The sequence below is a fragment of the Lissotriton vulgaris genome, unplaced genomic scaffold (genome assembly GCF_964263255.1).
Source record: "Lissotriton vulgaris unplaced genomic scaffold, aLisVul1.2 SCAFFOLD_310, whole genome shotgun sequence".
In the NCBI taxonomy this organism is placed as follows: domain Eukaryota; kingdom Metazoa; phylum Chordata; class Amphibia; order Caudata; family Salamandridae; genus Lissotriton; species Lissotriton vulgaris.
This window is the reverse complement of record NW_028254046.1, coordinates 1482728-1510470: the sequence shown is the minus strand read 5'-3', so window position 1 is coordinate 1510470 and position 27743 is coordinate 1482728. Positions and strand designations below refer to the sequence as shown.

At 50.1% G+C, this 27743-nt stretch overlaps 1 protein-coding gene across 1 annotated transcript in view; it reads left to right on the top strand.

Annotated features, from left to right (window-relative positions):
* The window catches only part of ANO10 (anoctamin 10), a 757832-nt gene that overhangs the window by 204275 nt on the left and 525814 nt on the right, over positions 1 to 27743 (top strand). The window contains exons 8-10 of the mRNA XM_086951544.1: positions 11884 to 11958; positions 14368 to 14550; positions 26912 to 27103. Of these exons, the coding sequence (XP_086807670.1) occupies positions 11884 to 11958; positions 14368 to 14550; positions 26912 to 27103 (450 nt within the window). The remainder of the gene's footprint in view (positions 1 to 11883; positions 11959 to 14367; positions 14551 to 26911; positions 27104 to 27743) is intronic.

The following is a 27743-nucleotide window of genomic DNA, read 5'->3' as shown; positions in this document are numbered from 1 at the left end:
ATCTGACTAGACGAAGACATTTCTTGTTTTTATGGTGTGATTTGCTAGGCCTAGAGTGACAACTGGCTTCGAGCATTATCTGAAATTGTACTATATTGATGATCTAAGGGAATAATTGAGTGTGACCGGGGCTCTTTGAAAAGTGTAGACTCTTCAACCAAACTTCTCATCTGGATTCAGCCAGTGTGGCAAATGGCACATATTTTCATCCGTATAATTGTAGACATTTCTCATTGTCTCTGAGACAACACGTGCAAAGCAACTGTGTGTGTCTGGGCAATTTTTAGGTCTGCCTTTTTCACAGTTGCCTATTCCTAACAATATAAGTTGAGTGGGCTTTGGGTCCAACCCTTTCAAACACTGGCTTTCCTTGACTAGCCTCTTTCAGCAACAGGCTGGAGACTTTGTCAATCAAGTCTTGGTTCACCCAAGTAGAGTATTTATCTTATAATGCTATTGGCTGTATGTAATCTTCTGCCTCTAGTCCAGAGCTGACATAGAGCAGTATATGGGACTGGTTTAGAACTATGGCCCTTTATGCCTGCTCCAAATGGCTCCTCTCTCAAGTGTAATGTGCTAGAGCTGCATGTAAATGTAATCAAGCCTTTTGCATTTGCCAGTGCTTGTTGCATCCGTTTTCAGCAATTAATGTAGTAACTATGGAGTATTAGAAGCTAGTTGAAAGAGAGTCTATCTGCTCTTTGTTAAACCAAGCACATTTCTTCTTGTCTTCGGTTAAATCCATTTTCTACAAAGGCGGCAGTCTATGGACTTCTTCTACCCATAGGAATATAATGATCTTTGTTGCTACTCTATAAGCCCGCCTGTTGTGGAACTATACTAGCCTGTTTCTTCAGTGTTCCGATACTTCCAGTTTGCATTGTCTGAGGGGTTGCAGCCCCTTCATCTCAGATCTGGGATTTGGCAGGTACTTCACAGTTTGTTGGAAGTTTCTTTTATTGTCTTTTTTTCTGTTTCGTTATTCGTTCTTGTACATTTTTTCTCAGTTGCAGGCATATGCTAGGAGTCTCTGACTTCAAAAGTTAGTGATAGTGAGAATTTGCATACTTTTGGATTTTGCTTAAATCTTGGTCCAATGGTGCCGTTAATTAATGGTTGCATGGGAGACGGTGGGCCAGAAGGTGGCGCAGTGAGTAGCTTTTCTAAGAGAAGGCTTGCAGCACGTTATAGTTGATGTTTTTTGTGTTCTGGGCATATTGAAGAGGTGCATATTAGTCATGTCAGAAATGTCCAACATATGTGGGGGTGTTAAGGCAACTTATATTTTAATTATGTTGAAAGTCTTAAGTTATGCATCATCCTATCCGTGAATTCTCAAGACTTATGTCAAATGTAAGTGATTGAATCTCAGTTACCTTGGCACGCGCTCGTTAGCTCAGTTTTCATAGGCTAATTTGCATATTGCCAGCGGGAACGTGGGTTTACATTTTGTCAAAAAGTCTGTATTTGAACAGCAGTTCACTCTCCTCCTCCACTCACGGTGTAGTTCAGTTAAGTAACTGTTTTGTATATTTTGGAGTTTTGCCTAGGCCAGGGGTGCAGAATCAGTCGACGGTGCTTCCACACAGCCTACCAGTAAAGTAGGCTTGTACATTGTTTTAGCTCCTTTATCGCAGTCCTGTAGCATCCTGAAACCACCCAGGGCAACTCCAGCCTGCAACTCACCCTCTACTCATAACATAACATAATATGGGATAACAATTTAATCTGAAAGAAACAGGTTAGTATTAGATTCCTTACCTTAGAATATCCCCAGGCGTCAGTCTGGATCCGGAAACTTTTGCGTAGCAGTACCCCTGCGCATCGGTAGGCGTCGTCTGCAGGCGTCCCCTGCGGCTCCGCGTCCGTCGTCGGCGTCGTGCGCCGTGATGACGTCGCTGGAGTATATAGACGCCGCCTCCGCGCGCTGACGTCAGTTCTTCTTTTTTCCGTGCCAGTTAGCGCAGATCCGAGAAGTGCAGTACTCCGGTCTTTTGACCAAGTTTTTGATCTTTTTTGAACTCTTCAACGGTGCCGGTAGGATGCCCGGTTTTAAGCATTGTGACGACTGTGACCGTACGATGTCGGTCACAGACCATCACCGACTCTGCCTCCGGTGCCTGGGCCCTGACCACGACGTGGACTCCTGCGTCGATTGCCGGGCCTTGACGAATAAGGCTAGACGGGAGCGGTCCCGCAAGCTGCTCGAGCTCCGGGTGTCGGCCCCGCGTCGAGAGCGGTCCCGGTCCGGCCGGAGGTCAAGGGAGCGATCGAGGGAGCGGTAGCGGAGCCGTCGCCACTCCGGAAGTCGTCCCCATTCATCTGGTTCCTCAGGTAGGAAGCACAAGAAGTCGGGGCGTCGTCATCGTACCCCCGATTCCCCCCGACGCTCGCGCGATGCGGCCGGGGGTTCGGGTGACCCCACCCCCGCGGCTCCGCGTGAGTCACCGACGCGGCCTGCTCCATACCCTGCGGTCCCTGGGCAAGGCGCGTCGCCCGAGGAGATAGAGGCGTTCCTCATGGCCATGAGGGCTCTGTCTCCGACGAGGGTTACGCGGCGCCTTCGGGCCCTGTGGTCCCGTCCGGGGGCCCTAGCGGTTCGGGTGATCCTGCCTCGACACCGTCGGGTGCTCCAGCCCCGGATCCGTCGACGGCTCTGATCCCGGCGCCGAGGGGCCCTCAGGGTCGACGCCGGCTGGTCTACCGGCCTCTCCGGCGCCGATTCCATCGGAGCAACCCCAGGCGCCGCCCCCGCGTGGCGCCGGGCGGCGCCGCCCCCATTCCCTCTCCGGCGCCGGACGCGGAGTCGGACCGGCGTCGCCCGACGCTGGGCTCGACGCCGATGGGGCCTCTGAACCCCGAGGAGCCGGTCTACATTGTTGACTCCGAATATGGTGAGGATGTAGATTACGGAGAGGAGTGGGAGGGGTCTGAGGACCCTCTGACCCGTGAGTGTCAGTACGACGTGGACTGGACGGGTGACTTGGGTGACGCCAGTGGTCTGGACGACTCCCCCAACCCTGGCTTTGTCTCACCTCCTACCGTGGCTTTGGAGGAGGGGGCAGCTTATTCAGTGGTGTTGATGAGGGCTGCCAAGGCCCTAAACCTTGTGCTCCCCGTCGCGGCCGTGAGGACTAACATCCTCACTGAGGTCCTCAAACCGCAGTCATGCCCACAGGAGCCACTGCTGCCGTTCAACGAGGCCTTAACTGACGTTCTTTTGGGCACGTGGTCCAGGCCCGTTTCAGGTTCGCCTGTTGACAGGAACGTGGCCAGACGCCACCGTCTGTGTTCGGACGACCCCAAGTTTCTGTCCACCCATCCAACCCCTGAGAGTCTGGTGATCCAGGCCTCCACTTCCCAAACCGCATTCCCGTCGGCCCCGCCCGACAGGGAATCTAAGAGGTACGACCAGTATGGCAAAAAGGTATTTTCGTCCTTGAGTCTGGGACTGCGGTCTTGCAACACCGCGTGCCTCTTGGGCCGCTACACCCACTCTCTGTGGGATACGGTCGCGGACCTGCTGCCTGAATGTCCGCCGGAGGTACGGGCTAAGCTCGGCAAGGCTATGATTGAAGGCCGAGACGCAGCAAGATACTCCATCAGGTGTGGTCTTGATACGACCGACTCACTGGGCAGAGCGATGTCCACGACGGTGGCGATTCGTCGCCACGCCTGGCTGAGATCCGCCAACTTCTCGGCAGATGTCCAGAGTGCATTGATGGACATGCCGTTTGATGGCAGTCGCCTGTTTGGCGACAAAGCGGACCACGCGCTGGAGCGCTTCAAGGACTCCAGGGTCACGGCCAAGTCCTTGGGTCTCTCGACCCAGCGCCAGCAAACGGGTTCGTTTCGCTCCTTTCGTGGCCAAGGAAGGGGCAGTCCCACACGTGCTGCCAGCCACGCGCCGCAACAGACTTATCAACGCGGTGGCGGCCGTGGAAACTGCCGGGGTGGCGGTCGGGGACAGCGGCGAGGTCAGACCACACCTTCCCCCGCAGCATCCGCCACTAAATCCTCCTAGTCTGTGCTTTCAGGCCCATGTGACGCCGGTGGGTGGCAGGGTTCGCCATTACCTCTCCCACTGGCGCACGATAACATCGGGCAGGTGGGTGCTGCAGCTTGTCCGAAGGGGCTACTCCCTCCCCTTCGAGACCACTCCTCCAGCCATGCCACGCAGAACCACCGTGTGTCGGGGGACCACTTGACACTTCTGCAGGAGGAAGTTACGGCCCTCTTGGCCAAGGGGGCCATCAAGCGCGTTCCTGGGCCAGAAGTAGGACGTGGTTGCTATTCCCACTACTTTCTGGTTCCCAAGAAGGACAAAGGGGGCCTACGTCCTATCTTGGATCTAAGGAGCGTCAACGGCTTCCTCCGGAAGGAGAAGTTCAAGATGTTGACTTTGGCTCAGGTCTTGGCTGCTCTCGACCCGCAAGACTGGATGGTAGCGTTGGACTTGCAGGATGCGTATTTTCACATCCCCGTCCTGCCGGCCCACCGGCGTTACCTGCGGTTCACGGTAGGCCACGAGCACTTTCAGTTTATCGTGCTCCCCTTCGGCCTTACCAGCTCCCCACGGGTGTTCACAAAGGTGATGGCGGTGGTCGCAGCCCATCTGCGCAGGTTAGGGGTTTCAGTCTTCCCCTACCTAGACGACTGGTTGTTGAAGGCGGGCTCGCCCCAAACAGTCTTCCACCACCTTCAGATGACGGCAGACCTCCTGCACGAGCTGGGGTTTTCCATCAATGTGCAGAAATCACACCTGTGTCCCTCTCAAAAGCTCTTTTCATCGGAGCGGTTCTCGACTCGGCGCAGTTTCGGGTTTATCCTCCGGAACGGCGGGTCCAGGATATACAGGCTTTGATTCCCATCTTTCAGCCGTTATCCCGGGTTTCGCTCAGGTTGACGCTGCGGCTGCTGGGACTGATGGCCTCCTGCATCCTTCTGGTGCATCACGCCCGGTGGCGGATGCGGCTCTGCAGTGGGACCTGAAGTTTCAGTGGGCCCAGCATCAGGGCAACCTGTCCGACCATGTCTTGATCTCAGAGGGCACTGCAAGACAACTGCAGTGGTGGCTTACGGACCGCGATTGGGTCAGAGGCAGATCCCTCTCCCTTCCCCAACCGGAGCACGTTGTTGTGACGGACGCGTCCCTCCAGGGCTGGGGAGGCCACCTGGGAGAGGCAGAGATCAGAGGCATCTGGTCTCCAGCGGAGTCCCGGCTCCATATCAACCTGTTGGAGCTCCGGGCGATTCGTTTAGCACTGAAAGCATTCCTCCCCTTTGTCAACGGGAGTGTAGTGCAGGTGTTTACGGACAACACCACCGCCATGTGGTACTGCAAAAAGCAGGGTGGGGTGGGGTCGTGGACCCTTTGCCAGGAGGCTCTGCGCCTCTGGCAATGGCTGGAACGTCAGGGCGTGACTCTGACGGTTCAACACCTGGCAGGTTCTCTGGACGCCAGGGCGGACAAACTCAGCCGTCGGTGCTCGATGGATAACGAATGGCGTCTGAACTCGGACGTGGCGCAAGGCCTCTTTCGGCAATGGGGAGAGCCTTGGTTAGATCTATTCGCCACAGAAGAGAACGCGCAATGTCATCAGTTCTGCGCGTTGGAGTTTCCAAGACGGCACTCGCACGGCGACGCCTTTCGGTGCGAGTGGAGTTGCGGTCTGTTATACGCCTTTCCGCCTATACCACTTCTGCCCAGAGTGCTGAAGAAGATCAGGCGCGACCGGGCCCAAGTCATCCTTGTGGCTCCGGACTGGGCTCGAAGGTACTGGTATCCCGAGCTACTCAGCATGTCAGTCGGTCCCCTGATCCGCCTGCCCCTTCAGGAGGACCTTCTGTCGCAGCAGCAGGGGACGGTCCTCCACCCGAACCTGTCCAGCCTCCACCTCCATGCGTGGAGATTGAGCGGCAACAGTTGAGGCCATTTGACTTGCCTCCTGGAGTGTGTGATGTGATTCTGGCAGCCAGGCGTTCCTCCACGAAATCGGTATAGGCCTGTCGGTGGAACAAGTTTGTGGCATGGTGCACAGCAAAGGCTGTGGACCCTCTCTCTGCCCCTCTTTCTGAGGTTCTTCTCTTCCTTCTTTCTCTTGCCCAGCAGGGCTCTGCTCTGGGCACTATCAAGGGCTACCTTTCTGCCCTTTCAGCCTTTCTAAGGCTACCTGATCAACCTTCTTTGTTCAAGTCCCCCATTGTAACAAGATTCTTGAAGGGCATCACACACATGTATCCTCCTTTCATGTCCATTCATCCAGACAAGGTGGTTCTGAGAACTAGACCTTCTTTCCTGCCCAAATTTGTCTCTGCTTTTCACATCGGGCAGTCCATCACTCTCCCTTCCTTCTTCCCGCCTCCGCATCCTTCAAAGGCTCCATCGTCTGGACCCAAAACGTGCGCTTTCATTTTATATGGATCGCACACGCCAGTTCCCGGTGGATGACCAACTGTTTGTTGGCTACGTGGGCGCGAAGAAGGGACGGGCGGTACATAAACGGACCATCTCTCGGTGGGTCGTTCTGTGCATCAAAGTGTGCTACTCTTTGGCTCGGAAGGAGCCTCCTGTTGGGCTGAGGGCCCATTCCACTCGGGCCACGGCGGCTACTACTGCCCTGGGCCGGGGAGTCCCCTTGCAGGACATTTGCCAGGCGGCTACGTGGGCCTCGCTGCACACTTTTGCGAGGCACTACTGCCTGGACAGTCAAGTCCGGAGGGATGGCTTCTTTGGCCGTTCTGTCCTCCAGGACTTTCTGGTGTAGGATTGTATTGGTTCGCAGACCTACCTCCGGGGTTGGTATTGCTGGGGTATCTATTCTAAGGTAAGGAATCTAATACTAACCTGTTTCTTTCAGATGAACAAGTTACTTACCTTCGGTAACGATATATCTGTAAGAAACAGTAGTTAGTATTAGATTCCTTACCGCCCCACCCATCCTCCCCGTTCTGCGAACTGATACCTAGGGTTAAGGACATCCCTTTCAGGGCCCTAGTTTCAAATGGCACCAGTGTTGGTTCTCACATGGCTCTGCGTGTTCTGGCGCGGAAAAGCTGTGTGCAAAGAACTGACGTCAGCGCGCGGAGGCGGCGTCTATATACTCCAGCGACGTCATCACGGCGCACGGCGCCGACGACGGACGCGGAGCCGCAGGGGACGCCTGCAGACGACGCCTACCGACGTGCAGGGGTACTGCTACGCAAAAGTTTCCGGATCCAGACTGACGCCTGGGGATATTCTAAGGTAAGGAATCTAATACTAACTACTGTTTCTTACAGATATAGCGTTACCGAAGGTAAGTAACTTGTTCGATAAGAACATAAAACACAGAAGATTAAACAATAGGTAGTGAACTAGGAAAGAAATACAGAAGGATGTAGCACATACACTACATATTCTACCCAGTACAATCAGCAAAAAGACACACACACACAAAAAAAGCACAAGATATGCATGTCAACAAATAATAATATGCTAAATAGCACACACAAACATTGTACATATGCACACATTTGTATGCTACACAGCAGTATTACTTACGTATGAAAACTTTAAAATTCTTTGGAGTTACAAAACCTCACCCATATATTCCCACTTTGGTTTTCCCTGTATGACACCCTCCTTAAACAGTAAGGAAGAGCACTAGCAAAAAAGGACCTGGAAAGGACTACAGGGTGATGTAGCGCACAAATTCATGACTAGCAGACCATAAGTTGCAACCAGAAGAGTTGGCACGTGACTTGTTTACAAGTCCACCCAGATTGGGGAATACCAATTCTACTTTGGATTGATAAAATCATTTCTGACGTTAGAAAGAGTAAACCTGGTAGAGGTTGATCTGGTTAGAAGTAGATGGTATTTTTCTGAGTGTTAGGGTGGATTGCAGTTGTTGAGAATGTAGTCATTGAGAGGGATTCAATCAATCAATCAATCAATCAAAGAATATGTAAAGCGTGCTACTTACCCGTGAGGGTCTCAAGGCGCTGAGAAGGGGGAAGGAGGTGCTGCTACTGCTCGAAGGGACAGGTCTTGAGGAGCCTTCTGAATGTGAGCAGGTCTTGGGTCTGCCGCAGATGGATGTGGAGTGTGTTCCAGCTCTAGGCGGCAAGGCAAGGAGAAGGATCTGCCGCCAGAGGTGGTTAGTTGAATGCGCTGGACGGCGGCAGGGGCGAGGCTGGTGGAGCGGAGCTGGAGGGGGGGGGGTGTAAAAGTTGAGTCTGTTGTTGAGGTAGGCTGGTCCGGTGTTGTGGAGTGCTTTGTGTGCCTGGGTGAGGAGCTTGAAGGTGATCCTCTTGTTGACGGGAAGCCAGTGCAGGTCTCTTAAGTGGGAGGAGATATGGCTGCGGCAGGGGACGTTGAGGATCAGTCGGGCGGAGGTATTTGGATGCGTTGTAGTCATTGTAAGTGTTTGGCTGGTATTCCTGCATAGAGCGCGTTGCCGTAGTCCAGCCTGCTGCTGATGATGGCATGGGTCACAGTACTTCTTGTTTCGATCAGGATCCACTTGTAGATCCATGCGGAGGGCGTTGACCTGTTTCGATATGGAGAGGGAAGAGTTGAGGATGAATCCTAGGTTGCGTGCGTGGTCGTGGGTGTTTGGGCCGTTCCCAGTATGGTTGGCCACCAGGAGTCATCCCATGCAGAGTGGATTGGGCCTAGTATGAGGACCTCCGTCTTGTCCGAGTTCAGTTTCAGACGGCTGCTCCTCATCCACTCGGCGACGGCCTTCATGCCTTCGTGGAGGTTGGTTTTGGCGGTGCGCGGGTCTTTGGTGAGGGAGAGGATGAGCTGGGTGTCGTCGTCGTAGGAGATGATGTTCAGGTCGTGCTGGCGGGCCACTTGTGCAAGAGGGGCCATGTAGACGTTGAACATGGTCGGGCTTAGGGACGAGCCCTGGGGTACGCCGCAGATGATGTTGGTGGCTTCGGATCGGAAGGGTTCAGAGGTGGTCTCGCTGGTTTTACCGGAGAGGAAGGACGTGGTCCAGTCCAGGGCCTTCTTCTGGATTCCGGCTTCTTGGAGGCGTGTTCTAAATGTGTGGTGGCAGACCGTGTCGAAAGCGGCTGACGGATCCAGGAGGATAAGGGCTGAAGTTTCTCCATTGTCTAGCTGGCGCCGGATGTCGTCTGTGGCGGCGATGAGGGCTGTCTCGGTGCTGTGGTTTCGTCTGAATCCGGACTGGGATGGGTCTAGGATGTTGTTGTCCTCGGGGTGGTGGGTCAGCTGTATGTTGGCGATTTTTATCGTTGACCTTCCCCGGGAAGGGGAGCAGGGAGATGGGCTGGAAGTTCTTGAGCTCTTTGGGGTCCGCCTTGGGCTTCTTGAGGAGGTCGTTGATTTCGGCGTGTTTCCAACTCTCCGGGAATGTTGCTGTGTCAAAGGAGATGTTGATGACCTTCCGTATTTGGGGTGCGATGATTGTGTTGGCTTTCTTGAAAATGTGGTGTGGGCAGAGGTCTGACCGAGATCCTGAATGGATGGAGTTCATGATCTTGCGTGTTTCTTCGTCGTTGATGTGGGAGCAGGAGGTCAGCTGGTTGGTGCATATGGTGTTCGGGGTGGGGTCTGTTGTGGTCGAGGCGGATGGGGAATTGAAGCTGTCGTGAATGTCTGCGATCTTGCGATGAAGGTGGCCAGTGAATCGCACAGATCTTGCGAGGACGGGATGTCGTTGGTATTGGCGCTGGGGTTGGAGAGTTCCTTAACTATATTGAAGAGTTCTCTGCTGTCATGTGCATTGTTGTCCAGTCGTGTTTTGAAGGATGCTCTCTTGCCTTTTCTGATGAGGTGGTGATGTCTGCGGAGGGCGTCCTTGTGGGCTGCGTGGCTGTCTGGTGCGTGGTCATGGAGCCATGTCTTCTCTAGCTTCCGGCTTGTACGCTTGGAGGTCTTGAGTTCTTCGATGAACCAGGCGGCTTTCCTGCTGGGGTGGTTGTTGGAGGGTTTCTTGATCGGGGAGAGAGGATTGGCGCAGTCGTCGATCGGGCGGCGGCGTCTGTGTTGGTGGGGTCGGCGGGTTGGTTCTGAGGCGAGGGTGGAGGTCAGATGGTCTTCGGTGACTTTGCTTCAGCAGCGGTGGGGGAGCCGGTGGGTGCGGTGGCGAGTGGTTGGTTTCTTGAAGCTGAAGTGTATGTATCGGTGATCGGTCCAGTGGAGTTCGGTGGTGTGGTTGTAGGCGACGTGGGTGCTTGAGGAGAAGGTGCGTGGGTGCGTTCGGTGACGAGTTGTCGGAGGCCGAGGTTGTCGATCAGGGTGGCAGAGTTGGTGTTGTTGTTGTTCTCAAGGTGAAAGTTCAGGTCCCCTAGGAGGATGTAGTCCATGGAAGCGAGTGCGTGGGTGCTGGCCAAGTCGGGGACGGAGTCGCTGAAGGGGGCCTGGGGTCCCGGAGGTCTGTAGATGAGTGTGCCTCTGATGGTGGTGTTGGGGTCAGTCTGGATCCGGAAGTGAAGGTGTTCAGCGGTGTTGAGGGAGTCATCTGCGTGGGTGTAGACCTGGAGGGGGTACTTGTGGACGATGGCTAATCCTCCTCTCATCCCGTTGGTGCAGTGTCTGCGGGAGATCTTGTAGCCGTCCGGATGGCTATGGCGATGTCAGGTGCCGAGGAGTCGTTCCACCAGGTCTCGGTCAGGAAGGCCACGTCTGGGGCGGAGGTGTCGAGCAGGTCCCGGAGCTTGACGGCGTGTTTGCGTGCGGAGCGGGTGTTCAGGAGTAAGCAGCGGAGTGGTTGGGTTTGGTCCTTGGGGGTTTGGTGGTTCTGTCACATGTGAAGTTGCAGGTGTGGCCGGAGAAGGGTCCGTGGGTGCTTTTCGGGGCGGACTCGAAGCAGCGGTGTTCTTGGCCGGTGTTGAGGGCATGGAGGGAGTTGGTGTTGTATCGGATTCTGACGTTGTGGAGGGTGCGAGGTCCAGGGGTTCTGGCGCAAGGCGCGGTCCAGGCGCGGACAGGCGCAGACGGGCTTGCCTTTGGCACGCAATCGGCGGGCCCGCTGCGCGCGACCGCTACGTCTCTGAGCAGCGGCCGCTATATAAGGAGTGGAGGGAGGGAGGGAGGGAGGAGCAGCTGGGAGGCGGGAGCGGGCGGCGAGGGGGTGTTGCCTCAGGGGCGGCGGCGACATGAGCGGGAATAACAGGGAGAAAAAGAGGGGGTGGGCGGGCGACTAGAGCGAAAGCGGGGCAAAAAGGCACAAGAGATAAACAATACAGGCACAAGAATTACACACTACAGTCCAAGAAGGATGCAAGCAGAGCACAACTCTGACCGCGGTGATCTGAGGCAGGCAGCGGGCGCGAACTCGCGCAAACATCCAGAGGCGAGCACTTACCTGGTGGAGCTGTCTGGCAGCAGGGGGTGACCTGACCTGCAAGCAGGGTCAAGAGTCACTCCTGTTGTCGAGCAGATGCCGCCATATAAGGAGTGGAGGGAGGAAGGAGCAGCTGGGAGGCGGGAGCAGGGCGGCGAGGGGCGTGGCCTCAGGGGCGGCGGTGAGAGGAGCGGGAATAGCAGGGAGAAAAAGAGGGGGGTGGGGGGTGACTAGAGCGAAGCGGGGCAAAAAGGAATAACCCATTCTAAGGTGTCTGCAGGCTCTTATATCTATTGACCTTTGGTTTCATTGCACAGAATCAACATATTGAAAACCAGGGTCCTTGAAGTGACCACTGAGCAAGATAGTATGACGCACAACAAAGTTTCTTAAATTCCACCATGGGAATAAAAAAGCAGCAAATGTTGTATTGCAGCAGGCTATTATTACTTGGAAGCACCACTGTGGTAATTAGTGTTTCAAATCCTACATCGGGTTTTGATTTAAAAATGATGTTAAAATATATTGAAATAATCACTCTAAAAATTGCAGTTGATGTTATGTTTCTCTTTCTTCACAGTTCGACTTTTTGAATTGCTTTTCATCTTTGTTCTACATTGCCTTTGTGCTGCAAGACATGAGTCTCTTGAGACAGGTAAGTCTCCTGACCATATTATACTCACTGAAGTTATTTTCCTTTAGTGTTTCCTAAATAAACCATTTTCGTTTCTGTTGTAAGATTCAGAACTGTAACTCTTGAGCAAATAGGAATGTTATGTTATGTTATGTTATATGGATATTTATTGCGCGCACAATTACTCAAGAGTATCCTGGCGCAAAGCATAACCACAGAGAAGTCGAGAGCTGAACAGCAGAACAAAACAACTTTAATAGGCTATATTAAAAAGATGGGTCTTAAGGAGCTTCTTAAAGCAACCAAGGTCTCTGGTGTCCCTGAGAGTGAATGGGAGGGAATTCCAGAGGGCAGCAGCTTTGACCGAAAAAGATTGACCGCCAAATCTGGTTCGCCGGAAGCGGGGAACTACCATCCTTCGTTGGGAAGCCGACCTTAGGTGGCGACTTGGGACATGGAAAGTCACTCTTTTCCTGAGGTAGGCAGGGCCAGTATCATGAAGGGCTCGATGCGTGAGTACCAGAGCCTTGAATTGGACTCTTTGGGCCACCGGCAGCCAGTGAAGAGTAGCCAATTGATGTCTTATGCTGTTTCGTCTAGAGATACCCAGCAGGAGTCTTGCGGCAGCATTCTGGATAAGCTGAAGTTTATTTACCAGAAAGGAAGGGGAACCCAGATACAAAGCGTTGGCATAATCCAGGCGGGACAATATGAGGGCCCTAGTGACCGTTTCTTTAGCTGGCTGGGGTAAGAGAGGAAAGAATCTACTCAGAGATCTGAGGGTCCCGAAGCAGGCACCCGTCAATCGCTTGATCTGCTCTGCGAACCTCAAATCTTCGTTAAACCATATGCCCAGGTTCTTGGCTGGGCCACCTTCAGAGAGGGGACGGGGAAAATCAGGGGGCCAAACTAGTTCAGTGAATTGGCTTGGAAATTGACCGTATAGTAAAATCTCTGATTTTCCCTCATTGCATTTGAGTTTGGCATGAGCCAACCAGGTGAAAACGGCTGCCAGGCATTTTTTGCTACATCAGTTTCTAATGTCGAGTTGCCCCATGTAAACAGGAGCTGAGTGTCCTCGGCATAGGCCATAATTTTTGCACCCAGCTCCTCGGCCAGGTAGATCAGCGGGGTCATATAGATGTTAAAAAGAAGTGGGCTCAATGTAGAGCCCTGTGGGACCCCGGTCTGAACAAGCCTGGCCGAGGAAGAGTACGGGGGCATCCAGACTTGCTGATAGCGGGAGTCCAGGAAAGATTCCAGCCAGGACCACACAGCCCCAGTGATGCCAATCTCAGTGAGGCGAGCCAGGAGGAGTTGGTGAGGAACCGTATCAAAGGCGGCAGAGAGGTCCAATAAAATTAGCGCCGCTCTGCCACCCTTGTCCGTGCACTCCCTAATGGCTTCCACCACCTCCACCAAAGCTGTCTCAGTACTGAAGGATGACCTAAAGCCCGACTGGGCTGGATGTAGCGCACCAGACTCCTCCACAAAGGCGTTCAGCTGCCGAAAAACAACCTTTTCGCAGACTTTCGCCAGTGTCGGGAGCAAGGAGATGGGGCGGAATGGCAGCATCAGTATTCAGGTTTCATTGGTAGACGTTTGCTCAACAGAAATGTAATTTAATCTATGCAGCAGAGTGGGGTTTATTCTTTTAAAAAGCTGTTCTACAACTGGAGAAGCTTGTTTCTTCAGTTTCTTGCGACTAATTGAGGTTACTTTCATAGGTAGGCTTTTCTCCATACACGTGACGTCAACAGTGGGTCCCAAATGTAGGGAGAGACACCATTCACTGTCAAAGGGACAAGGTGGTTTAACAAAAGAAACTTCCTTTTGTGTTAACTCACTTCTGTAAAACCTAATTTTGCTTTCATGAGCTAAATGGAGACGCACTAAATGATAATACAGTGAACAACTTTATCACAATCAAAATCTATCAAATTATTATAAAAAAAATAATTATTTATTTATATAAAAATATACAATTAAATGTATCATTCATACATCAAATAGTATACAGGGAGGGATTAAAAGCATACAAAAATGTAAAAGCGGGCTATTTGCAGTCCATCATTCACGAACACATCTATGACCTATTAAAATCATTGTTATACAAAAGAAAATTAATTCCAATACAGAACATTATAAAAACAACTCAAAAGATTCTGTCTGTGGCATTTTGGTGGCACTTGAGATATTTCGAAACCACTTTCTTCAGGACAATTTTATTTTTGCAAATGAATAAAGCCAACAGACACCTGTTTTTGCATGTTGTCAAAGTTGAGATATATTCAAATCGCCTGTGTGGGAGTCATTCCATTTATAGTTAACAGTAACCATACAGCTGACAAAGAGCATTCATTGTGCTATGATTGTGTTCAGTGTCATGACTATAGTGTGATGTACTAATTGTATAATTCTTTTCCAAAGAGTTTGGCCACTCTGCTTATAACGTCCCAGATCATCAACCAGTTTGTCGAAGCCTTGCTCCCTTACTGGCTGCAGAAGAGACGCAATAAGAAGGTCAAGAAGAGCGTGAAGGCCTTCAACGCAAACGTTGAACGTTCACTGGTGGAGCAAATAAATATTGAAAAGGAAATGGGATCATACCTGGTATGAATTTATTATCTGTAGAAACTTATTCGACAAACTTAGGTGCATGTGATTAGCCAATTGGAAAGATGCAAAAATGTTTCATTCAGATGGAAGGAAAAAAGTTCTTAAGGTGGATCCAGTTCAAACTTCAATCAAGTAGATTCTTTTTATTTCTCATCAAATAAAAAGAATCTACTTGATTGAACTTTGAATTGGATCCACCTCAAGAACTTTTTCCTTCCATCTGAATGAAACATTTTTGCACCTTTTCAATTGGCTATTCGCATGAACCTGATTTTCTTTTATGTGTGCTCAGGCATTTGTTGTTGTTGACTTGGTGTGGATTTTCGCACGCAATTAAGGTGTCATAGGGCTTATCCCCTTGCCTGGCTAGCCTCATATCACATCTAGTTGTTTCTGATACTATACTCAATAGCGCCCAACTAAACCCTGAAGTAAAAACCCTTCTCAGGTACATTTATACAACAAACTTGTTTGATCGCTGATTGTGTAGCATATGTAAGCAAAGTAACTGAATTTGTCATTGCTGTATTTTAAGTTTTTGAAAAACTGCATACAATTAAGTCTTAACATGAACATTGCCACAACCAAGTTTATTGAATACATCAAAGGACTAGGCTTTATTGAATTCTAGATGTATTTTGATATTGATTATAGTGGAGCAATCATTCATCCATTCAGGAATGGAAATTGGTCAACACCATAACTCTCCGAGCATAGGTTCAGAAAAGGCAACAAAGTAGGAGGTTAGCGAAATTCTATGTGCCGCATAGCCATGCAATGTCCAGCTATTTGCAAAAATGGGAGGATGTACGAAATGTCTGAATTGTCAACTGATTAAATGTGGTGATTTGGTGGAAGGTTGAGAGGGTTAATGTTGTGATTTATGTTTTTCTGCTTGCTGTTTAGTTTTGTTGTGCTTTGAATTTAGGTACTCACAGTGAGTAGAACATTATTTAATCTCTGTGATCTAATATATTTACCCATTTTTTCCGGCATAATATCTTAATGAGAATACTTGTTAATTTAAGAATTAGGTATTAGAAGTCATTTTGGGGAGAACTTCAAAAGGAACTTTGTTGGGCTTTTTTTGGGTCTTTATTCTTCTAGATCAGTTACAAATGCTCAATAACATCACCTCTTCAGATCTTTCTTTTGTTATGTTTCGCTCTCACTGGGAGCAACCACCATGAACACGAGATTCCCAGTTGTTTCCCACTGTTGCTACGTCATAGAGGAAGTCCCTACTTTAAGAGAACATGTTGGTGCAGAACTAGCTCTCTACTCGGATAGAGAGCAGAGAACACAGCTTCAGTAGGGGAGCAGGAGTGAAATCGGAGAGTGGTAGAGGTGTGTGGCAGGAGACCAGGTTTTTTTAAACATTTGGGACAGGGAGGAGAGGTCATGTTGTGTAATCAATCAATCAATCAATCACGGCATTTGTAGAGTGCGCTACTCACCCGGGAGGGTCTCAAGGCGCTGGGGGAGAGGGGTATGTTACTGCTCGAACAGCCAGGTCTTGAGCTGCTTCCTGAAGGAGAGATGGTCTTGGGTTCGCCGAAGGTGGGTGGGGAGGGAGTTCCAAGTCTTGGCTGCCAGGTAGGCTTCCACATTACTCGTCTGCCCCTGCTTCACAGTTCAAAGCAGTGACAGAGGATTTTAGGGGTGATAGGTAACACAACATTTTAGCTTGACAAAAAGTGAATAACTAGGTTGTTTTTTGCCCTCGGGGTTCTCAGTGACCGCATAGACGACTCGGTCTTCTCTCTTGTTGTTTATTTGATGTCACTCATAACCCCTTGGTGCATAGCTAAAGCCAACAATAGAAAATTGATAGTGAGGAAAAGAAAAAAGGTACAATTATAGGTACAGGGGAGCTTAGGAAGAGTGCAGAATAATAGGACTCAAAAAGGTTCAGAAGGTATAGATGACGGAGAATGTTAGGACATGTACATCGCAGATGCTAGTGAGCACAAGAGGTTACCCACTTGCAGTGGGATTGTCCACTGGTGTGTGGAGAGGATCTCACATCATACAGACAGTCTAAAATCACTTATAGTGTCTTATTTTAATAACTCGATAATCATCTATCAAATAGGGTGCAGGACCGGTTGCAGGGGAGGCATTAGGGTGCAGGCGATTAGAGACTGGGGAAGGAATGGTGGAATTATGTTTTCTCCTTCACATTTTGCCATATAATTATGCGTACTTTAGAGGCCATGTGATGCCGAGTCGCTAAGGTGTCTCCCTCTGGAATTCCTGCATCTCCAAGCAACACAACATTTACGGGATGAGTCTGTTGAACAAAGTACAGCATTGCCAAGCTTAGTGGTTTGTACTCGCACTTGTGGTAGATTGAACATTTCTAGCTAATCATCCCAACATCCCTGTCCAGAGCCCTTATGATAAGGTTACTGAAGCGCCAGCCCGAGCCCTTAGAGACACATCACATGAGCTCGACTCTGACCTTTGAAGCGTGTTTGAAGGCGATGAAAGCCGTGGGTGAGTTGCTGCCTAGAAAAGTTGACTTGACGAGCATTACATTGTACCTCATGCAATACAGGATTTGTCAGCAAATTAGTACCTTACATTAAATTATCAAAAGCATTCTTGGTGGAAAGAGCCGACAGGTCTGCGTGTCCGAGAGCAGCACAATTGGACAAACAGACTCATAGATGTAAGAATTGAACACTTTTAGACTATGGAAGAATTTTGAGGGTTGCCAGAGAAAATCAAGATATTTATTTGGATAAAATCAGAATAAGGGTCTTCCCAGATTGCCCTAGCTTTGAAGAGAGTGAGAAAGCAATTTGGAGCAGTGAGGCAGCTCTGTAGGAAAGAAGTTTGAAGAATTCTGTGCTGCCTCAGGGGAACCTTAAAATCTTTGGTGACGATAAAGTGCATTTCTTCAGTAGTGTAGGGGAATTATGGAGGCGAAAGTAGCCCAGATGTGGAAGGACTGTCCATTGACTAATTCCATGGAACTGTGTAAATATTTGGTTATATCTTTTGTAGCTAACGTCAGAGATGCCGAGGCAACTTCGGGGATTTGAAGTGTTGAAGCACAATTGGTGCAGCAGCTCAAGCTATTCCTCTAAATGTGTCTGGTTTGAGAGTTAATAGGGAAAAGTCATAGCCTTTCTACTGTGATCTCCTACTCATAGGCTGAGCAACAGTCCCCGTTCGAGGGAGCATCCGGCCTGAACAGGTATTGGAGGATAACCATACCCAGGGAAAAGGGTTATACCATCAGATATATTTACTAACTGTTCCAGAACAGCATATGTAAAAGTAAACATGGACACATGTGACCAGATAATTGCTTTTTACAGTTGCTGGAAATAATCTCTGATTAGTCCCTTGAAAGGTGCATATGAAAGAGACGACCAAACACTAGATGGGAGTTCAGTGAACCATTCACTGAAAGGGCATCATTTGTAAGAAGACTTAGCGCTTACCTGTGTCCAAATAGACCATGGGTACCGTCAGCAGCCATAGCAAATTGGGATGTGGCCTAATTGGTAATGACAAGTGGCCTAGATCATTCCAATATTCCACCGACCACTTTTCTTTCCATGTGAGACATCCTAATTGTGACCGATGCACCAATGTGGCTCCTATAACTTTGTGCAATAGGACAAAGCTGTACCTCCTCGGTGATGTCCAGCAAGGCTGAACCAGATCAAGCATTGCTTGTCTTCCCACCTAGAGTGGTTCACCATAGATCATTTTTGTGTCTCAGTGAGACAAGAACAAAGTACTGGAATGCAGCCCAGAGTAATTACCAGTGGAGATGTTGCTTTAGGGGCTTGTCACAGGGATATTGTACATCCTGTCTCGCTCTGAATTTAAAATTGTGTCTTTGTTTCAAACAAAGACAAGCAAGTGGGAAAATATTTGTCTGGAACCATAGTTAACAGGATACATAACACGGATGATCCTGCTTTGGTTAGTCCTTTGGAAACCATGCATGCGCCCTGCAGGGATTTGTCTTTGTAGATTCAGATCCAGGCTGGTAATTATGCACACAAGTGTTCCATCAGAGGGCCTATGTAGCAGACTAGCCTGAGGTTGTATACCTCATTTGCACATGTATTCCTAAATTACTACAGCCTGTTTATTGAATTGTTGCCTTCATCCCAGCAAGAATGATACTGCAATAGAAGCACGTGGGATGGAACTTGTACAAGGCAAATCTTTTACTGTGGTCAAAGTGGAAGTTCAGAGAAAGCAAAATGCTTTGGTGTTGCAGCTGACTTGCTGTGGGATTGTTGCATACAGTGACAAGTGAATGAGTGGGTCAGATATCTGTGATGACAGGTCAGTGAGGCGAGGAACAGATGCGTAGGAGCCTGAGGGGCGTGACCGTCTGAGACAGAAGTGGGTGTGATGCAGCTTATCTTTGGTAATGGAACATGGTTGGAAGGATTGTGGATGTGAGGCAGAGGGTGTGCTGTAATTAAAGCTGTAGCGGTTGATCAGGGTGTGTAGCCTAGTGCATAAAGTGAAGCAGGAGGCATGGAGGGAAATGGTATTGCATAAGCTACTGTTAATGGAACTTGTGTGGAAGGTGGGTGGACCTGTGTTGCGAGATGAAACCACATTGGCTTATTGTGTAGGGCAATGCTGAAGGTGCAAAGTGAGATGGCTATCTCAAGATCATATGTGGGGAAGGAGCAATAGGTCGGATGGCGTGTGGGCTCTTCTTCCATACAGGTCAGTGTGAGTGTCTATTCAGGAGCTATGCGACTGTAGCAGGCGTAGTGGCAGCTGATCTCAAGGAAAGCCACAGGTGGTCTGGAGATCTGGGGGCGATGACCTTGTACCTCTGTAAGGAAGGATAGTATAACTGGTAGCATTGTCATAGACATATGGATAAGTGACCGGAATTCGTCCGTGTCTGACCAGCTGGCCATGTGTGCACAGATGTATGAGTGTGCCATTTTCCACTGTGTTGAGGCAGTGAGGAGCTGATCTCCTGCGGGAGAGTAGCAGTGTTCATGGATGCTGATAGCGGGTCAGCACTAACAGGGCTTTTAACCTGAGATGCTCAGCACAGCTTCAGGGAACTGGTTCCGTTATTGGAATAAACCAAGACGGGGGACTGGGCCCAAAGAAACTCGAGTCCTGGATGTCCAGGCATTAGTCCTTGCTGTGCCACCTGATGTTAGGTTCCCTGGACCATCAAGGCACAGGTGATAGAGAGGAGATGCTAAACTTTTGTGCAGGCATTTTGGGACTTCAGGAGGAGACCTTAGTTTTCCAGAGAGGGGTCATAAGCTGTCCCATGATTGTTCCCCAAGACATTGTCATTCGCCTGGTCTTTCTCTGATAGTGATCCTAGGCACAGCTTTCTTTATCGCTGGACCTAGAGTGGCATTATGACAATTGGCCACACACCTGCTCCCACAAGCGAGGGACAACTTTGCTTATTGATCTACCACCTCCAGGGAGAGTGTGTAACACTCCTGGTTACTACACCATGAAAGGTAGAGGAGGTGCCTGCACATGTGATGAAGTAGGAGAGAAGGTTGTTACTTCACCAGTGTGTGTAAGCCACTTGGGGCGAGTAAGTCAGGTGCAGAGTAATGTGTCTAAGCACCACAAATGCGTGTCTGACTTTTTGGAGAACTGTGTTTCATCTTTATTTTGCTTCTTTTGGTGGTGTTATTAAATGCGTCAGAGAATGGCAGACAGCCAGTTTTGGGAGAACACACAAATAAGGGTTCTCTGGGCCTGCAACCAATTTGGTGGTGTTGAGATGTTTACGAAGAAATTATATATTTCTGTATCGCATCTATATGGCCGAGATACCCGCCACCCCCTCTCAACACAATCCCCAAGAATTGGGAAACCGGAAACAGTTCTTGAACTTTTGGAAGGCGGGAAGGGAGTCACCCTTCCCGGCCGTATTTATTAAAATATGAAACAAAAGAAAACATTAAAATAACAGTTTCATATAATGTACAATTTCATTTCCACATTACGATGTTGGCTAACCTTAACAGATCTCTAATACAAAGGTTCTCCTAGCCGAACTAACATCCTACAAAACATTTGACTTGAAATTGTACATCCTAACGTTAAGGGCCAACGGCAAGGTCGTAACCGGTGTCAGATCCCTAAACCAGAAATACCCCCCTCACTTGTGAGAGGGGCGACCACACAGAGGCGTACCTCAAGTGCATCTACCAATTTCCCTTTGTACTTGACGGGGGCCCCAATAAACTCGACGCCATTTAACGGTCGTTCGAGGACTCGTGTGAGGTGTCTAAAAGGTAGCGTAAACCCCCTCCCGCACCCCACACAACTTACCCATCTGCCGTCGCAGATGTCCTGGCCCTGGGAAATTCCCCAGGAGGGGCCGTAGCCCCTCCTATCCAGGAAGGGGCCTTGACCACCTTTCCTTTCCTTCCGGCGGCCTCTCCTTAGACAGGACCGCCTCCCCGTTGAGGGGCCAATTGGCCACCTCCCCCGCGCGCTCCCATCCGTAATGGGTGACGCCCCCTCATAGGGATCTTCCAATTACTGCTCACCGATCATGACCTTACCGCCACAGGCCGGATAGTTGACCGGCTATCCGGACCCCCCACAATACACTCCTACCTAAAGGTCATGCTGTAAACTCCTTAACCATGCTATGAAGTCTCCTATGAGTAATTCGTTGCCCACCCGGGACAAATGAACCCCGTCCCCCAAATACATACTGTCCCCTTTAATACAACCATGCGAAACAGAATGCAGTGTACTTGAACGAAACAATCTACTCATTTTATTATTAATTTTCCTTACTGAATGATTCAGCGCAGAAACAGAAATAGCCCCCCGCCACACTTTCCGTGGGATCATATGGGACCATGCAATTGTGCACCCTGGAACTCTTCTCGCCAACCAACTTACCGTGGAAAGCATCGCCTCAAGAAGAAGTCGTCTACCAGTGGTCACCAAATCATTGCCCCCAAGATGTACTATGACTACAGACAGCGGTGACCTTGTCCGCCCTAACAAACCCTCGAAAAATGAGCGAAACTGGTCAATACAGAGCCCGCCCTTTCCGTAGAAGGACACACTGTACCCGTATTCCCCAGCCACGTGAATCATGTCACCTGCTTTGAATACGTCCGCGGCACGCCTCACGTATGAGTGGCCCACGACCCACACCTCCTTTTTCACAGCCGGCAATGTCTGACCGCTGGCACCCGGTGTCGGGTCGACTGGACAGTCCGCCCCGCCTCGTAGGCTTGCGCAACTGAAAACCAAACAAAAACAAGAAGCGTGAGTACATCATTACAGCTTCACAACATGTGCAACCGCACATACCTCTTATAACAGTTCGAGGACCAACGCCCCACACGTTTTACTTGTTCAACGTTCAGACCCCTGGCTGTAGCTTCTGTAGCAGCCCCTATCCGAAAGGAATGGGTCCCAAAGTCGCCGGGGTTCAAGCCCGCGGCAGAAATTGACATCGCAAGCACCCGCTGAAACTGAAACCTCGTCAGTGGGGTGGCGTCAGCGTGTCTTAACAAGGTCCCCCCCCATGCTGCCACCCTCTGTGCTAAATATTCCTCTACGCACCCCACAGGGCACATGGCAGACCCGGGGATCCTCTGGATGATTACGCAGTCCCCGATTGCATCCTGATCGGATTTGGACCTGACAAACGAGACCGTCATTGTCTCCTCCCTGACCTGAATGTGTTCCCGGCACAGCCCCCCCATCGTATCCTGCTTGTTCCTTGCCACTAATTCGCTTACCCGCATAGCCCCATGGAATGCTAATGCAAATGCGGCTCGGAACAACACTGCTTCGTACTGGGATGAACATGTTACCGGTAGCACGGATAATAACAGGGCCAACCTATCCAGACCTATCGGGTGCCTATCGTCTACTCTGCGACCCTCAAGGCGTTGCCACCCACGTAGCGCTTTTTGCACAACGAAAGACGCTGTCGGGTCCTGGATCCCATGAGCCCTTGCCATGAAGGAAATGGCGGCCCGATGCCTCTGGGCCGTAGCTACTGACTTGCCTGCGTGACGTAAAGAGAGCAGGAATCTCACTACACATTCTTCCAGACCCCAAAGCTCCCTCCCGGCAGTACCCAAAAAGGCCCAATAGGAACGGAACGCCCCTTCATATGCCTTCCTCGTCCTGGGTGCTAAACTCTCTCCCACGAGGTCTTGTAGTTCGGGGCACCGAGAGACCAGAGAGCTTCGGGAAAGGGTGCCGCCACCGGGTCCGCTGTGGGCAGAAAACCCCAGAAGGCCTGCATACGGAAACGAGAGAGCGCATCAGCCGCTTGGTTCATCACCCCCGGCACGTGTCGCGCCCTAAACAGTACATTCAGTTGCATGCACAACAACACAATTTCTTTGAGCAGTCTCAGAATCAATTTGCAACGTGCTGCCTGACTATTGATACACTCAACCACGGTCATGTTATCCGACCAGAACACCACAGAGTGATCCCTAAACCCTTCTGGCCATGTTTTCAAGGCCACCAGAATAGGGAACAGTTCGAGAAAAGCAATGTTACTCGTCAACCCGCACTCATGCCACCATGACGGCCATTTTTGAGCCGACCATTGTGTACCCAATATGGCGCAAAAACCCACACTCCCCGCCGAGTCTGTCCATAGCCCCAGCTCCTCGGAAGACACTGCCGGTTTATTCCAGACAATTCGACCATTGAAATCCGCCAGGAATGCAATCCAAATGCGCATGTCCTGGCGAACCTCTGCCGAGAGTCTCGTACGATGATGTCCTTCCCTCAAGCCGACCATGGACTGTGCAATCGAGCGGGAAAAGGGGCGTGCCATCGGCATTACTCTTAGGGCAAAATTCAACTGACCAACCACCTGTTGCAATTGATGCAAGTTCACTTTCGTTGCACGAATACATGTCTCAAGGGATAACCTGAATTTTAACACTTTTTCTTTAGGTAAACGAAAACAACCCTCCACCGAGTCGGGCTCGATCCCCAGAAACTCAATCAAGGTCGAGGGACCCACCGTCTTACCTGGCGCCAATGGCACACCGAATTGATTCATTAGGACACAAAATTCATGTAAGGCCTGTCCACACTCAGAATCCCCGGCTGCCCCCAGAAACAGAAAGTCATCGAGATAGTGCATAACATGTTGAAAACCTGTCTTCCTCGTGAATACCCACTGCAGAAAACAACTGAATTTCTCGAAATAGGCACATGAAATCGAGCATCCCATTGGCATACATTTATCCATGTAATAGCGACCCTGAAACTGAAAACCAAGGAGACGCTGATCGTCTGGGTGTACCGGGAGCAACCGGAACGCTGACTCGATGTCCGATTTGGCCATCAGCGTCCCGGGCCCCAGGCGATTCAACATGGCAACGGCCTCATCGAAAGATGCGTACCGCACCGAACATACTTCCGGGTCTTTCGCGTCATTCACGGAAAGACCATGTGGGGCTGACAAATTGTGTATCAGCCGAAACTCACCCGGGTCCTTCTTGGGAACCACCCCTAGAGGAGAACACACGAAATTAGCAACTGGTGGCAAATCGAATGGACCGGCGACACGACCTCGAGTCACCTCTTTCCCAATCTTTACCTGCACCACTGCCGTGTGCTGTAAGACCGACATTTGATTCTTACAGTCCGGTACCCCCTGAAAATCCCCCACTGGGATGCGGAAACCATATGAAAACCCGTTCCGTAACACCCCAGCGGAGGCATGATCTGGGTATTCGCTGAGCCAAGGAATCATCGCCATGGTATCAATCGGGGTCGGTAAAGGCGCCCCTCGGACTATATTAGACCTGTTTGGCGCCTCCCTTACCACCGTTATCACCCGTTTTGGCTCTGCACATTGTCTCAGGATGGGATGGCTGCCCGCACCCCCCACACTCATGTCTGAATATGCATGACCCCTGGGGCCTGGTACATTTGCCCCTGTTAAAATTCCAACAGATCCCCCTTTTACCTGTGTTGCCATTCGGCTTCGTGTGGAACTCGTTACCTGTACCCGTCCGAAAGGGCGTCCCAGAGTTTTGGCGGGAGGATTCCCCCCCGTTACTCCCTACTAATGGCACCTTCAACATCCCTGTACTCTCCATTTTTTGCCAAGACACAGAGTCGTAACAATCCCAAGACAACAACGGGTTGTGTTCTTTAGCTTTTCTAAACAGATTATCATAGCAGAACCACTGATTGCCCCCATATGCCACAGAATACTCCATAATACGTGACTGATAAATGGGTAACTCGGTCAACAACTCAGGTCTGCGCTCCCCCATGATGGAAGTAAAAATTCCCCACGCTCTGCCCCAAGTACCAATGGTCTCGTCCACCTTAAAGGCGGCCATTTTTGCGCGCCAAACACTCGGATGCATGAGCTCCTTTTGACTCTTTACATGCTCGATCTCGTAATGGTCGGTAAGCAATGAAAACATGTTAACATATTTATCCGCCCAAATCAATTCCTTGACTTCTAGTGGGACGTGCTGGGCAATCTTCTCCTTTCGAGAAGGTGCAGAGTCCCCCCCCGCAATCGGCAATGGCCGCTTACCTGAAGTAGACCCCACGCTTGTCGCCGAACTTGGGCCTGCTGTACTTCCAACCGCCGGGACCTGCGGGGGAACAGGAGATGGAGTCTTCGCAGCCTCCCTAGATTCCCGCAGTTGCCTCATCACTGCCCGGGCGTCGTCAGCCGTGGCGCCCTCGCTATCGTTTCCCAACCACGCTGCCAATTGCGCCGCTAACTCGGGGGGCATATCCTCCCTGTTCGCAGGGGTGACTACCACAGGGATTGGATTCCCCTCCTTTGGCGCCGGGGTTTCCCCCCCAAGTGCTCCCCTTCTGGGCCTCTTGCTCTTTCCACCGGGAATTGTCCCCTGTAAAGGCCTTTTCGGTCCTCCCTCTCCGTCCTTAGCCTCAACCTTTCTCTTTAGATCGGCTATCTCCTTCATGAGTATGCGGAGCATCTCCTCGGTACCGACCCGCTTTCCGACCTTCTTGGGCATTCTTAGACGATATCTGTAAGACAAAAAGAGGGATTACAACGCTCAAAATTGCTCTTCGTTCCGTCTCGAGCTCACGTGCAGCGGGGAGGTGCAGCTTCAGAGCATAGGAACAAGAGGATGCTTTCTTGGCTTCCGCTCCTTTTATCCGTCTTCAGGGTGGGCGTGAACCCGCCCCCGCCTGCCTCCGAGGGCGTGGCCGGCCGCGTTGGTGTCTAGGCCAGCCCACTCTAGGGCGGGAAAAAGGCGCGCCCCGGCTACGCCGCTTCGGGCATACCAGCCGAGACTCGCCTCCCGCCCAAGATGGCTTCCCGGGGGGATCGTGGTACTCCACCATACGTTCGGGGGGACCGATTGGTCGCCCCTTTCCAAAAGGTGGATTGGAGTGTGCCTGTTCCTGTGTAGATTAGCACTAGACCAGTACCACTGTAGTAGGGCTCCTCGAGGAGGCACGTTGCTCACTAGTGGGGAAAACAGCACTACACAAGCTTCATGGCTCTATGTTTAAAGTGCAGCGTGGTGTGCGGAAATTCTGTCATTGAATAATGTTTTCACTGTGCCACCTTGCCCTCACATTGTATTCGAGTGCTTGGTGCCCCCCCTGAGTGCCAGCATTCCCTGACCTTGCTGTTTGAAGTCTCTTAGTCCTGGAAATCGGCCTCTCTTTGTGCTACTGTTTAGAACGGTCTTACTTCTTGTGTCACAGAAAATCCACATCATCAGATCTCTGATATGGAACATTAATTCATTAAAAGGAGATACATGCTTGCTGCTGTATTTGCTTTTATAGTGGCTAATGAAAAACGCACCGCTTTGGTGTACTGAAGTGTTGCTGGAAAATTCACACCGAAAGAGAGGGAGAGGCTGTGGTGTTAGGGCCAAAGTTGCCGATTTTGGAACTGGGGGACCAGGTTTGAATCAACAGCCTGTGATTCTGTGCAAATTATTAGGGCCTGTGATTTGGATGTTGGCGGACAGGGTTTCTCCTTCACAAACGTGACAGATATTCCGTCCACGGTATTACAATCCCATTATATCCTATGGATCTTGAAATACAGCGACGGGATATCCCTCTCATTTATGACGGAGTATCCCATCCGCTAAGATCGCAACCATACCCTTGTGCATAAAAAATTTATCTGACCCTGTGTAATGTAATTGTAGATGTTATGTAAGCAGTTTTTGTTTTTAAAGATTCAGGATGTCAAATCCTCACAATTTCAGTCAATCTGAGCCTTAGCTGTTGCATGAATCCTCGCGTATATCCATTTTTTATCAGAAACAGCAAGAGTCAGAATAGAGCTTGTAAAGAAGTGCATGCATGTTATAGCTGATTGGCACTTATTATGGTTTTTTTTCAGGGCACATTTGATGATTACCTGGAGCTGTTCCTGCAGTTTGGCTACGTAAGCCTCTTCTCTTGCGTCTACCCGCTGGCGGCGGTCTTCGCAGTGCTGAACAACGTCACAGAAATCTACTCCGATGCCTTAAAAATGTGTTGTGTCTTCAGACGTCCGTTTTCAGAACCAGCGGCCAATATCGGAGTCTGGCAGGTAGTTTGCTTCTTGTATTCACCTATAAATTTAAAAACCTATTGACCGATTCATAAAAACCTTTGCCTACCGAGGCTTCACTTATGAGCTCGAGAACTAAAAAAAAATAAAGAATAATTCAAGAGTGAGTGCTAGTAACAAATCCTGACTAAAATTTCAAGTTCAATCTTTATTGTTTCAGTTAATTAAAACTATAACAATTTCGTGGCTAAAACTACAAAATTTGCGATTTGTAAGCCATAAAACCGGAATACGCTGTGTAGAACATACAATCATTCATTCTACTCTGGGAGTGGCATCTTTAATGATCAAGGGCCAGATGTAGGTACATACCATTTACCGATTCTAAAATACAGAATTTTACCGATCCGGTATTTTAGAATGGGAAAATGGTATGTAGGTATTAATTCTGTAATTTTGACCGAATCTGTAAAATTCGGTAAATACCGATTCGGTAAGGGGGGGAAGACCTACAAGGGTGGCAGGGTGGCACATTGACACCCTGTTGCACCCCTGATTAGTGCATGGGTGCACATTTGGCACACTGTATGTCTGCCACATGGCACTGTTAAAAAAAGCACAAAATTGCTTTTTAACGGTTTTCGTTATTTACCACCAACTTGTAGTTGGTGGTAAATAA